Here is a 14377-nt window from a genome sequence, read left to right on the forward strand (position 1 = left end):
ATATCCTTTGAACTAGAGACTTACTGAACTTATTCCTCAGGGGAGCCATTAATAAAAAGAAAGTCCTCAGATAAACTAAATATTGATGGCGTTTTCTTTGTAGCAAATGATTGGAAGCAAAGTAGATGTGCATTGATTGGAGAATGGCTACATAAATTGTGTTATCTGAATGGAATGACATATTCCTGTGCTTGAGAAATGGCTGTGATAGGGATACAGAGGAACATGATGCAGAGTAAACAGAATCAAGAAAACAGTCTTCCCAGTGACTACAACAATGTAAATGATGAGAAAAACACACACACCAAAAAATCAAAAGTAAATGTAACAAAATTATAAAATCCAGCAGAATTAGACTCAGAATGGAGATAGATGAGAAAGACGCTCCCAAACCACCCCTCAGTGGAGGAGAGGGAAGTCCATAGGGATTAAGCATGGCAAGTTTGGGGACTTTTCTGTGTATTGATCATTGTGTTGCTCTTTTATTTGAGGGAGGAACATTTTTAAAAATTCCATATAAATTTGTTGTATGGCATAGTTTTGAGGGGAGGGATAAGGGGAGATAACTATGATGATATAAAAACATAAAAACTTGCAATGCGGCTGAGCCTTAATCCAGATTCCTGGAGAAAGGAATCAGAGCTAGTCTGACATTATATTTGTATTTACCTGGAGGAAAGGAAGCCATCCCTTTTTGCAATACATTGCTTATTTTGTTTCTTCTAGAGAGGCAGCTTGGTAAATGGGAAACAGTGCTGGCCCTGGAGTCTGTGTGGCTTTGAATTGTGAGTGCCACCTTGGACCCTTATAAACTGTGTCACTTTATCTTTGTGAGCCTCAATTTCCTCATCCACAAAATGGCATTTAGAATAAGTAATAAAGTAATATATAATATCACATAATAAATAATAGATGGTGTTGAATGGCTATTACACTCTTGTGAGGACCATGTGAAGCTGTCTAGTTTGCCGTCTTTAATGTTCACCAAGAAGGCTACTCTGACTTGGTGTAGAAAAACCTTGATTCTGAAACATAAGAGCAAATTTGTTTTGGTTTTACTAATGTCTTGATTAAGAAAGGAGTAGTAGGGGGCATATTGGCTTTCATCTCTGCTACACTAGCTTCTTTATTCTGGGTAACAATTCTGTTCATGACTAATGGGGTCATTCTTGTCATTTGTAATCATTCTCAGAGACAATCAAATGCTTCTCAGACCCTCTGTGATATCATTCGACTCAGCAGAGACCAGAGCAATCAGATGCAAGAGCTTTCTGAGCCTGACCCCCTCCTCGCAGCCCTAGAGTCGTGAGTACCCAGTAACACAAGGCCCCCGGCAACATTGTCCCGTAATTCCACTTTAACTGGGTCCTGTCTGTCTTTAGAGACACTGATGTTTGTCTTCAGAATGGGTTGTCCGGTACTTTCCTGCCTGACATCCGGTAGGAGCATGGACCTCCCTCATCAAGCAGGCTTTCCTGCTGTTTGGGGGCCTCCTTAACGTGACCAGTCACTTTTCTCCTGCCCTTAATGGAGATTTCATTTCCTCATTTTGCCCCTTAGAATACCCAAGATGAATTTGATGCATTCTCCTTTTTCCTGACAGTAACTCAAGTATCTATTTAACAGACAGGGATGTGTGGAACAGCTTCTAAAGAACATGTTTGATGGAGACTTGACTGAAAACTGTTTAGTCAATGGCACTCAAATTTTACTGACGTTGTTGGAAACAAGAAGATCTGGGTAAGTCCTTTTCTTAAAAGAAGATGCATTTGTGCGACGTCGTGTGGGAGTCATTTTGCTTATTATACCACCGTCACTCAATCAGTAAATTAGTATTTATTAAGGGTCAACTGTATGTCAGGCACTGGGTTAGGTACCGGTAATACAAAGACAAAACCAAGGTAGTTTTTTGTCTGTAAGGAGCTTACATTCTAAGGGGTGAGACAACATTTACTAATATTAATATAGACAAGGTGTTTGTAAAATACATACAAGGTGATACGGAGCAAGAGACCCAGATAGTTATAGATGTCAGGAAAGGCCCCATGTAGAAGGCAGGGCTTTTGCTGAGCTTCAGAGAAAATGAGGGAGGCTAAGAGGCAGAGAAGAGGAAGATGGGCATTCCAGGAAGGTGGCACAGCTAGTGCAAAGGTGGGGAGAAGGGACAGGATTTGCTGAATATGAGGGAGCAGCAAGAAAACAAGACCAGCTGAATCTCCAGATCGGAGAAAGGGACTAAGGAAGGCTGAGAAATGGAGGGCTTTGAATACCAGACAGGAGTGAAATCAGCAGAATCAAGAAAACAGCTTACAAAGTGACTGCAATAATGCAAGAACAACCACAGAACAAAAGTGAATGTTACAAAATTCAAAAGAATAAATAAGCTTTCCCTCAAAATACAAGTTAACTGTCATCTCCTAAGACTGGGGGTCTGTGGGAAGGCAAATACATTCTATCAGAATTTTCAGTGTTCTGCTTGGTTTTGTTGATTTCTTTTTTCCTTCTTGTTGTAAGGGATAACTTACTTGGAAGGGTATATTCTAGGTAATAAGAAAAATGGAAATATCCATGAAATCTTTTTTTTTTTTTTTTTTTTTTTAAGAAAAAACAATTTAACAATTAAGGCCATTTAGAAATTTAGTGCTCTGCTCTTATCAGGAAAGAGTTCTCTATCATATGTAGATGTGCAGACAGAGGCAAAGTGATTATTTGTTAGGAGTGCTATCAAAGAGATCATGGGAATGATGATGAGGTTGGATCATGTGACCTCAGAGTTCCCTCCAAATCCTAGGTTGTGTAAATCACAAATCCATGGTGAAGAAAAGTGGTCTCTAGAGCATGGGGCCTGGCTGAGCCAGGCAAGGATCTGAGTTCTGGGAACTTTAAGCTTTGTGGTTCTGAACCAGGAACAGAGCAGTGAGTCATGGGGACTTAATGGTGACTGTAGCCAAGCACCTAAGACTGTAATTGGATAAAGACAGCAGAAGACCAAGCCCAAAGGGGAATCAATAATTCATTCACTCTGAATCTGCAGAACCTCCCAGCAGGCTAATAGTGATTGAGTCCAGCAGTCATCTGTGCAAACACATACACAAGCCAATAGACCTAAATCTGCATCAGAGCTTACAGAGCTCAGGCCATGAAAAATGGCAGAAAGACATAGAAAGACAGAAGCTGCAGCAAAACATCCTTCCCTCTTCCCAGAAGTAAGCAGAGTCAACACCAACATAAAGCCTAAAGTCAAAGAGGAGGCTGGAAGAATAAGCAAACTAAACAAAAAAAAGTTTGTGACCATAATGACCATGGTGATAAGGAATTACAAATCACAAACCCAGAAGACAATGACTTGAAAACATATACAAGCAAAGCTTCAAAATAAACTGCAGATTAGACACCAGCCTGACAAGAATCCCTAGAAGAGCTTTAAAAAAATAGATTTTCCAAAAAGAGGAAAAAATTTTAAAAGTAAAAAAATGATAATAGTAGAGGAAAAAAATAGAAGACTATGCAAGAAAGTTATGAAAAGAGTAACATTTGATAAGAATTCCAGAATCTTTTTAAAAAAATATTTTAAAGCTTTTTATTTTCAAAACATATGGATAGTTTTCAACATTCACCCCTGCAAAACCCTGTGCTCCAAATTTCCCTTTCCTTCCCCTCCGCCCCACCCCTTCCTTCAGACAGCAAGCAATCCAACACATGCTAAACATATGCAATTCTTCTATGCATACCTCTACACTTCTCATGCTGCACAAGAAAAATCACATCAAAACCCAAAACAAAATGCAAGCAAACAACAAAAAAGGTAAAAACACTAGATTGTGATCCACATTCAGTTCCCACAGCCCTCTCTCTGGGTACAGATGACTCTCTCCATCACAAGACCATTGCAACTGGCCTGAATTACCTCCCTGTTGAAGAGAGCTGCATCCTTCAGAACTGACCATCACATAATCCCGTTGTTGCTGTGCACAGTGTTCTCTTGGCTCCACTCACTCCATTCAGCATCAGTTCATATAAGTCTCTCCAGGCCTCTCTGAAATCATCCTGCTGATTGTTTCTTACAGAACAATAATATTCCATAACATTCATACACCATAACTTATTCAGCCATTCTCTAACTGATGGGCATCTACTCAGTTTTCTTATCACTGCAAAAAGGGCTGCCACAAACATTTCTGCACATGTGGGTTTTTTTCCCCTTTAGTGATCTCTTTGGGATACAACCCCAGTAATGGCACTGCTGGATCAAAGGATACACAGAGTTTGATAGCCCCACCTTTGGGCATAGTTCCAAATTGCTCTCCAGAATAGTCAGATCCATTCGCAACTCTACCAACAATATATTAGTGCCCCAGTTTTCCCACATCCCCTCCAACATTCATCATTATGTTTTCCTGTCATCTTAGCCAATCTGAGAAGTGTGTAATCAGAGTTGTCTTAAATTGCATTTCTCTGACCAGTAGTGATTTAAAGCATTTTTTCATATGACTAGAAATTTTTCTAAGTTCTTCATTTGAAAATGGTCTGTTCATATCCTTTGAAGGTACAAAATCTTATTAAAGAAACTCCTTGAAAATTAGAATTGATTGAATGGAAGCTAATGATTCAATGAGACATTCAATGAGACCAATAATAAAACAAAGTCAAAGTCAGGAGGGGAGGGAAAGTAGAAGAAAACATGAAATATCTCATGGGAAAAACAACTAATCTGGATAGGATTTTATTTATGGGTTTTTGGTTTTTTTGGTGAGGCAATTAGAGTTAAGTGACTTGCCTAGAGTCAGATAGCACACAGCTAGTATGTATTAAGTGTCTGAGGCTGGATTTGAACTCAGTTCTATCTGCTTGGTCATCTAGCTGCTCTAAAACAACTATTGTAGAAAATAGATCAAGGAGAGTCTTTGCACTATCTGAAAGCTATCAACAGAAGAAAAAAAAAAGTCTAGACATTTCAAGAAATTACAAAGAAAAATTGCTCAAGTATCTTAGAACCAAAGGGCAAAGTAGAAATTGAAAAAAATCTACCTCCTGTAGGAAACCTCAAAATAAAAATAGCCATATATATTAAAGCCAAAATGAAGAGCTCTCGGATTAAAGAGAAAATGTTTCAAGCAGCTGGAAAGAAGTCAAAAGAAAATTCATCAAGATTTTAGCAGCCAAAGGAACATAGGGCATAGAATCTGATATTCTAGAAGGCAAAGGATCCAGGATTAGAGTCAAGAATAACCTACCCAGCAAAACTGAGAATACACCCCCTGGGAGAAAAATAGGATATTTGATGAAACAGAGGACTTTTAAGTTCCTGATGAAAAGGTCTAAGTAGAAAATTTGACATTTACAGGCCTAAAGAGAAGGATAAAAATGTAAATATGAGTAAGAAATCATGATCAGCTAAACAAGGTTCAACTGTTTATATTCTTAAGGGAAAGAATTGAAACCTCATTTTTATCTGAACTTTACCTGAAATATATGTACAAAGGTAGTTTGTAGGAGGAAGGAAAGGGGTTAAGAGAAAGAGGGTGGAGTAAGAGGGAGGGTAGATTGAAGAAAGCAAGGATCAAAAGCAAAGCAGTCTCTTTAAAGAGGGGACAACGTAAAAAGGTCAATTACAAGAGAGTAGGATGGAGGAAAATATGTAATTAGCAATTATAAGCGTGAGTGTGACTGGAATAAATTCATCCATACCCCAAAATTGTCACCATGCTGTTACTCAGCCTTAGATTACTCCACCTCCTTCCCACTTCCTCAGCCTCCTTTCCCCTTTGATTAGAGGCTTGGACTAGACAGCATTAGACTCCTTCCAAGGCTTTCCTTTAATGTAGAGGGCAGAAACTGAACTTTCCAACTCACAACGCTTCCTGCCTGCAGTTCTGCCTGGTTTCAGCCCCACCAAACAAGGTTTCCCCGTGACAAGTGCCCCCTGGTTTCATCCCCACTCCCCTTTCCAGTTGCTTTTTGTGTTTGTCTTCCATCATTAGGTTCTAAGCTCCTTCCTATGTGTATAAAAATATTTTGTGTGTGTGTATAAAAATATTGATAACAGCTCTGTGGTGGCAAAAAATTGGAAACTGAGGGGATTCCTATCAGTTGAGGAATGACTGACCAAGATGCATATATTTGTGAGGAAATACTATTGTGCCATAAGAAATGTTAGAGGGTATAGTTTCAGAAAAACTCAGAAAGACTTAAATGAACTGATGCAAAGTGAAATGAGCAGAACCAGGAGAACACTGTATACAGTAGCATTGTAATGGTGATCGACTATGAAAGACTTAGCTACCCTATTCAGTACAGTGATCCACAACAGTTCCACAGTTCTCATAGTAAAAAATGGTTCCTACCTCCAGAGAAACTGATAAACTCTGTGTATCTTGAAATAAGCTTTTTTTTTTTTTTTTCACTGTGTTTCTTGCCTTTTTTCCTCCAAGATGGCTGATGTGGTTATTTGTTTTGGATGACTGTACATAAGTGTAAATGGTTTTATTTTTCTGGGCCTCTCAATGAGTGAGAATGGAGAAAATTTGAATCTGGAAATAAAGTAAAGTGGAATTTTTTTTTCAAAAAGAGCCTTAATCATTGCCAATGTGCTTGTGGTTCTCCTGCCTTGGAACCCATTACCATTAGGCCTTGTACAGCTCTTATGGGGCAGCTGACTAACAGGAACTGGGGCCCGGTAGAGAACACAGGTCTGGCAGGTACGTGCTCGAGTCCAGAGGTCAGGGAGTATAGAGAACAGAGGTTCTGGGAGCCAGAATGTGAAACTACAAGCTGGCACCGGCCTGAAGAGAAGCAGACCTGGTAGGAGGGAGCTTTACACACAGAAGGGAGGGACAGCCAGGAGTGACCATGAACTTGGGATAAAGATGAGCTTCTGTCTGCTCCAGCTGTATGCCCTCTGCTGGACAGGAGGGGTCTGGATTTGACCTTAAAGCTTTGACAGATGAGGCAGGAAGAGTTGCTGAGGATAGAGATTTCACTGTTTAAAGAATGGATTTGCTTTGGGACTAGGGAAAGTTCAGGGCCAAATCTTCCAGGGGAGGATTGGAGGAAGGAGCCAAGTAAAGGCTTCTTGGAAAGAGAGTGGTAGCAAGCTTCCCTGTGTCCTCTGGCTCTCCCTGTCAGGAAAATGAGCAGAAGGACAAAAGGCTGAGACTGTCAGCCTTCCTTTTCACTCTTACCCCAAAAAGTGCCTCTGCAGGCCTTTGATGGAAACTTAGCTCCCTCAGCAGGGAAGACTGGGAATTGCACAAAATTGCATTTAACGTGACTGGATCTTTTGAGAAGAGGAGATATTATTGAGGAGTTTTTGAGACTGACCAAAGGAAGCTATGGATGTTCACTGAGTCACATGATTGGCTTCTCTCTCCTGAAATCTGCAGGGTGGAGGGCCTGATGGACTCATTCTCTCAGGGACTTGAAAGGTCTTACACTGTTAATAGCAGCATATTGCATGGCATTGAACCATGGCTGAAAGACTTTCATCAGCTTCTTCTCAACCCTCCAAAGGTAAGTTTCATTCAGCAGCTTGGGACTGGCCCCAATCCTCCTAAACCACGAGCACACCCCTGTCCTGGGCACCGAGTGCCTACTGTCTCCACAACACTGTTCTAGGACTAATATCAGTGACCCTTCTGTGGGGGACAAAGACCTCAGGGATTGGATACTCGGGGGGCGAAGAGCTTCCCAATGCTTCTTCTCAGGCCTCTGCAGGCAAAGACCCCTCAGTGAGTGCAGGAATTCAGACGAGACAGAGAGTGCGAGGCTGGGGAGCCTTCTGTTTCGAGATGACTCGGTGCTGAATTTCATCCCTGAGTTCCCGAAAGGAAGTGCCCTGAAGGAGAAGTCCCCACTGGGACTGAAAAGGAAAGATTAATGTTTTAATTAAAGAGAGACTCAGGAATCCTGCATGAACTCATTTTAAAGAGATAGCAGTTTTCATTCCTTTAAGGTGGCGGTGTTTTCAAACACCCTGTCTGTGTGAAATGTAATAGTTTGGGTTCTGAGTAGGGCCCAACCTTTACTGACCGCTGACTACTCCACGATGGGCACTTCCTCTTGCCTAGGGCTAAGGGAGAGGCAGCCAGGCGCAGGGTAGGTAGAGCGCTGGTCAGGAAAATGAGTTCAGATGGGGCTCGTGACCACGGAGGAGCACATCACTTAACCTCATCTACCTCAGTTTCCTCAACTGTAAAATGGGAACAATAATAGCATTTGAATCCTGGGGTGGATCGAAGGAGATAATATTTGTAAAGCACTTGGCATAGTGCCTGGGACAAAGTTGGTGCCTAATAAATGCTCGTTCCCCTCCCCTCTCCTGGCGGCCCAGAAATGTGAATAAGTCATAATCCTCCAGAGGCTGGTACAGAAGTGCTGGTGTGTCTGGCCTGACCTCTATTTCTTCTTAGGTGGGTGGGTGCTGTTGCAGGGACAGAGGTAAAGGAGGTGTAAAGAAGGTGTGGCAGTATAGTTTGTGGGCCCTCCTCAAAGAGAGACCTTGTATTTCCTGTTCCCCAGAAAATGTCCATTCTGACCACCATCGGTGTCCTAGAGGAGCCCCTGGGAAACGCTCGACTTCATGGGGCACGGCTGATTGCTGCCTTGCTGCACACCAACACACCCAGTATTAACCGCGAGTTGTGTCGGCTCAACACCATGAACCTGCTTCTTGTAAGTGGAATCCTTGACAACCCCACATCTCTCCTGCTCAAGCCCAGCTGGGGGATGGCCCTCACCTTCAGGGGCCTTGCTCCTCCTCTTCCCCACTCTCTGTGTTGGACTCAAGGAAGGCAATGCTAACCCTTTTTCCACTCTACCCTCCTTAGGATAAGTGAGGACAGTTTTCTTGTTTCCTCCCGTGACTTTGTTTTTAGTCCCTTCATCATTCTGGTCATCCTCCTCTGGACATACTTCAGGTGCTCATTGTTTTTCCTCCAATCTGACACCAGAACCAGATAGCGACTGGTCAGCACAGAGCATGGGTTTTTTTACTTCCCTCCAGTCAAGTTGAGCCAAGTTGAGTCCAGTCAAGCATTTGTTAAGTACCTGCTGTGTGCAGAGCTCTGTGCTGGGTATTGGCAGTTTCAGTAAAACAGCCTTTGCTCTCAAGGACCTTATATCCTCCTCCCTCTTTTAGTGGCAGCTTCTGGTGATACAGCTGAAGATACTACTAGCTTTCTTGTCTATCGTGTCATATATACGACATCCAAGCCTTTTTCTTTTTTAGATTTCTTTTTTTTAAATTAACAAGCCTTTGGTTTTTTTCTCTCTCCTACCTTTTTTTCTCCACTCCCCAGGAAAAAAAAATAGTCCCCAAAACAACAAAATCCTTATAAACAAATATACACAATCCAACAAAACAGATTTCCCGTGGTGGCCATATTCAAAAATAGGTGTTGCGTTCTGCACCTCGAGTCCGTCAAAAGGTGGGACACAGCCTTCATCATCCATCATTTGGGATCATGGCTGGTTATTATATTGCTCAGAGTTCTTTAAGTTTTTCGTTTCCATTGAGGTACTTATCATATGAAAATTTAGCATTGCTTGTCCTAAAAGATTTTATTATTTAACTTGTCTTGATGTTATACATTTATTGAATTTCATCTTCTCTGATTTGGTCCATCCTTCTGGACAAAAGTTCATAGACTTTTGTGTCATAGACCTCTTGGGCAGTCAGGAAAAGCCTGAGGACTCTTTCTAAGAGTTAAGTTTTTAAAAAATATAAGTAAAATTCACAGAATTGAAAGGGAAAGCAATATATTGAAATGCAGTTATCAAAGTATATATTTTAAAAGGTTATTGGACATCAGATTAAGGAATTTTATTCTAGGGTCTTTTTGGATCCCAGTGATCTAGTCTAATGGGTTAGCGTCTGAGAGACTTTGTGCCATCTGTGCCTTAATTGATTTTTTTTAAAGACATGGTCCCAAATGGAGCTTCAGAGCAGTTTTCTAGAGGCTTTTTCCCAGGTTGACACCTGTGTGGGTTAGCCACAATGGCACTTTCAGGCTCCCAAAGCTCTTTCCTTACCAAGCTTCCCATATAACCTCTCCCTTCCCCCCATCCCCAATGCTCTCTATTATACATGTAAGAACTTCTCTGGGGCTCCATTTAGGGCCATGTCTGTTGGGCTCATCTCCAAGGTTACCAGATAGTGAGAATGAGGGTTGTCTGCTAAGAATTCAGGCACTAAGGCACATGATGGAGCTGAATTTCAGAAATTAATAGTGTTGGGATGAGCGGTCGAGCAAGGAACCAGTCCCAGAATGGGAGTCCTTTCCACTTCTCCTCCTCAAATGAAAGAGGAGTATTTGGGAGGAGTTTACTGATCCTTCCGCTGACAGTCCCCTCCGCTAACTCTCTTAGTGCTCTTAAGGTTTGCAAACAGCTTTACCCATGGGCTCTTCCTGGGCCTCTGAGCTGTGGGCAGCGGTAGAATGAAGCACGGTCAGAGTTCTTTCTGAAGTTCAGTTTCGTTATGTGCCCTAGAGCCTTAATTCCTGGCAGACGGCCTTCACTCTCAGTAGCTATCCTCCACCAGCAATTATGAAGATGAGGAGCTCAGAAGCCCGAGCACAGAGGGTTCAGAACTGACTGAGAGGACAGGGAGTGGAGGCAAATGCTGACGACTTTTCCAGGGAAAAGCCACAAAGAAGAGGAGGAGAGGTGTGAGGCAGTGGCCGGAAGGGCCAATAAGATCAGCCAAGGATTTTCTAAGGCTGAGGAAGGCATGGGCAGGTGCCTGTAGGCAGCAGGGCAGGAACCAGTAGATTGGGAAAGACTGAAGATAAGAAAGGACAAGTGGGGTCAGTCTGCCAGAGAATCTGGTAGGAGATAGATCCAGGGTGCATGTGGGGAAATTGACCTTGGCAAGAACAAGGACCACCTCTTCATCTAAGTTGGGTAAAGGAGGGGATAGTGGGAGGAGATAACTGAATGATAGGAGATGAGAAGGGTAGAAGAGAGAGTCTTAGGGAGCCTCAGTTGGGGTGGGGGGAGTGGGGGGAGTATGACCAGATGTTCATCTTAGAGGATGAGGTTGGGACCTGTAGAAGGCTTTGGAAGAGCCTCTGTGGAGAATGCCATAACCACTTAATGAGAAGGAACAGAATGTTGACCTTTCTGTAGTGAGAGTCTGGTTGAAATTTGTTAACATAAATTGAGAGTGCTCCCAGAGTTTTGTTGTTGTAGTGGAGTAGTTTAGTAAGTTCCTCTATCTCCATTCAGCAGCATGTGAATAGGAGCAAAGAAGACCAAGGGTAATTATCCAGGACTAGGTTTTGTCAAGGTCGGATCAACTTTGTGACAAGAGGACAAGAGATTCAAGATTGAAGGGCAGTATAGAGTTAAGTTGGCTTACAAAATGGGGAAGGGAAGAAAGTGTAGTTAGTGCAGGGATGGTAGACAAGAATAGAAGCATGGGTTTAATGGGATTCTCACAGTGGGGATGAAGAACAGGATTAGGAATTATAAGGCACAGAGAAAGATGGAGTGATAATAGATTATGATCAGAGAAGGAAATTGAAGGATTGTGAATATGGAAGCGGGTGATGTATGGCTGAGATGGACCAGAGAAATAGGTCTCTTCCCTTACTGTTGACCCCAGGTAGTCACCCTTCCATCACTCCCTGTTTCCAAGTGTCTGCCTACTTCTGGAAGTTGCTTCTTTCCCTACCCCTGGCTTCTTCCAATTTTCTACCTATGTGCTTTCTATATGTTTAAAAATGTTTTTTCAGTTATTAAGATATAATTTTTCCTTCATTCTGTCTGTTCCTTTTAACTATTTAACTGCCTGTTTCTATTTAACTCTCCACTAGGGGAGGGGTTAAAAAAAAAAAAAAAGAAAAAAACCACAACCCTTATGACAAATAGGCCCAATCAAGAAAAATAAATTCCCGAAATGACCATTTTCAAAAATGTGCATTTCTGCAAATTAGTCCATCACCTCTCTGACAGGAAGTACACAGACTTCTTCATTATTGATCTTCTGGAATCATGATTGTTCACTGCATTGATTGGAAGTCTCAATTCTTAATTAAAAAAAAAAAAAAAAAACTAGAGCTAAATGTTTATCAATATAAATACACTCACTCCCCTTTCAACCTTACCTCTACTCCCCACCCTCCCATAGAATGAAAGAAAAACAAAAGCCCTCTTATAAACATGTTCAAATTTCTACATTGCTCATGTCTAAAAAGTGTGTGTGTGTGTGTGTGTGTGTGTGTGTGTGGTGTCTGTGTGTCTGTGTGTCTGTCAGAGAAACAGAGAGACAGAGACTCAGAGGTTCTTGACTCCATATTTCTTACCTCTCCGTCAGGAAGTAGGTAGCATGTTTCATCATTAATTCTCTGGAATCCTTATTGGTCTTCATGCTGAACAGAGTTCCTAATTCTTTTAGCGTTTTTGTCTATACAATATAGTCATTATGTAATTATTCTCCCAGTTTTGTTTACTTCACTCTGAATTAGTTAACCCAAGTCTTCCCAAGTTTTCTGAAAACAGTCCTTTCATCATTTCCTGGAGCATAACAGTCTTCCATCATATTTATATGCCATCATTTATTCAGCCATTCTCTAGTCAATGGACACCCCTCAGCTTTTCGTCCTTGACACCTGAAAAAGAGCTAGAGGTATTTTTGTAAATCCTTTACATGGATCAGCTGTATGTCTGCTTTCCACATTAGACTGTGAGCAGTTTGCCCTTGATTTGTTTCTTATGATGATTCATTTGGGTTTTTTAACTCTCATGTTGAACTTGAGAGTTTCTCTGAAGCTCTGGTCTTTTTCTTTTTTTTTAAATTTTAATCAAAAAATCACTTTGTATTTATTAAATATTATGTGTCAGGAACTATGCTTGATGCTGAAAGTGAGACAGGTCCTGCTCTCAGTGAGTTTCCATTCTACTGGGGAGATATAAAAACATCAACTCTGGTCTTTTCATCAAGAACTCTTGGAATGGAAAGTCCATTATTCTCCTGTTGCATTAGACTCAATTTGCTGGGCAAGTTCTTCTTGGTTGGAAGCCTCCTTCCCTTGCCTTCTGCAGTACAGTATCCTAAGCTCTGCATTCCTTTTTGTGACTCTTTGGTAGTTCTCTCTGTGTCTCTGGAGGATAATTTGGGCTAGAAAAATGACTCACTTTTTTTTTTTTTTTTTTTTTGGTGAATTTCCCCATCAGAATTTGGCCTGGTGTATTTTTAAGATTTCTTTGGTGGATGGACAGGAAGTATTCCTGCCAATTAGCCATGTTGCCTCCACCTTCCTTGAGGTGTTCAAAATTGTTCATGTTTACAGTGAAAATGTTATAGTATAAATTATCCTCCTGCTTCTGACCACTGCACTCTGCATCAGTCCTTAAAAATGTTCCCAGGTTTCTCTGAAACCATGTCTTTATGTCTTATGGCCCAATAACATTCCATTTCATTCATGTGCCATGGTTGGCTCAATCGTTCCCCAGCTGCAGTCGATAAGAATATATATGGGGGCACCTGTGAGTGTTCCCTAGGAATAAAGGACGCTGACCTCATAGCTGGCTTTTGCTGCTCATTAGGAGACTAAGTGCCATGATGTATGCTAAGAAGTAGCACATTCTCTATGAGGACAGGAGGAGAAAAAGTTGGTGGGCTGAGGGCCTCACTCATAGGGAGGTTGGGACGGACCTGCCCCAGCAGAGCCCCAGAGGCCAGGGAGCCCCCATGGGTGCCGAGACCTGCTCACCTAAGGGCTCAGAAGACATTTCATGGAATGGGTCCTATGGAAGCAAGGGTAGAGTCAGCAAGGGCCTGCTATGTGCTAAACCCTGTTTGAGGCCTACTCAGGTGAAGGGGCTGAAGCTCAATTTCCCCTTGAGCCCTTGGGAGGTTTCAGGTGAAGCTCTGGCAAACACAGCAGGCCCGAGTGGGTGGTTTCCCCGCCATCAGCCATAGAGAAGTCTGAGAGTCTGTTCTGGGTCTCCTTTTGTCCTAGGACTTGTTTTTTAAGTTTACCTGGAATAACTTCCTGCACTTCCAAGTGGAGCTGTGCATAGCAGCCATTCTGTCCCACTCTGGCCGGGAAGGAGGATCGTCAACCAGCGACTCTGATTGCCGAGAGGACATAAACAGTGGCAATGAAAACTTGGAAAAAACCGAGTCTACAGAAATCATCTGTGAAAACGTGATGGTGACCCACGTACGTCCGGCTGGCGGGGCCTCTTGAGGTTCCGGGGGACGGGGAGACAGCCACGTCAGAGGCAAGGCCCAGCTAGGGCCGAGGCAAAGGGCCTTTAGAACTCCCAGGGGGTTGTGGGATTATGGGAAAGCCCCTGCCTGAAGTCAACAGCCTTCTCAGCTCCCCAACTCCTCTAGGAGAGAGGCTGCAGAGACCCTGGGGCCCTTGCC

The 14377-nt window shown here is 42.3% G+C and overlaps 1 protein-coding gene across 7 annotated transcripts in view; it reads left to right on the forward strand.

The window, feature by feature from the left end:
* Positions 1-14377, forward strand: part of PPP6R2 (protein phosphatase 6 regulatory subunit 2) — a 116216-nt gene that overhangs the window by 84398 nt on the left and 17441 nt on the right. For all 7 annotated transcript variants that reach the window (XM_031941231.1, XM_031941230.1, XM_031941235.1 and 4 more), the window contains 5 exons: positions 1193-1305; positions 1627-1740; positions 7383-7509; positions 8518-8670; positions 13965-14168. In XM_031941231.1, coding sequence (XP_031797091.1) covers positions 1193-1305; positions 1627-1740; positions 7383-7509; positions 8518-8670; positions 13965-14168 — 711 coding nt within the window. The remainder of the gene's footprint in view (positions 1-1192; positions 1306-1626; positions 1741-7382; positions 7510-8517; positions 8671-13964; positions 14169-14377) is intronic.

Source organism: Sarcophilus harrisii, chromosome 5 (genome assembly GCF_902635505.1).
Source record: "Sarcophilus harrisii chromosome 5, mSarHar1.11, whole genome shotgun sequence".
In the NCBI taxonomy this organism is placed as follows: domain Eukaryota; kingdom Metazoa; phylum Chordata; class Mammalia; order Dasyuromorphia; family Dasyuridae; genus Sarcophilus; species Sarcophilus harrisii.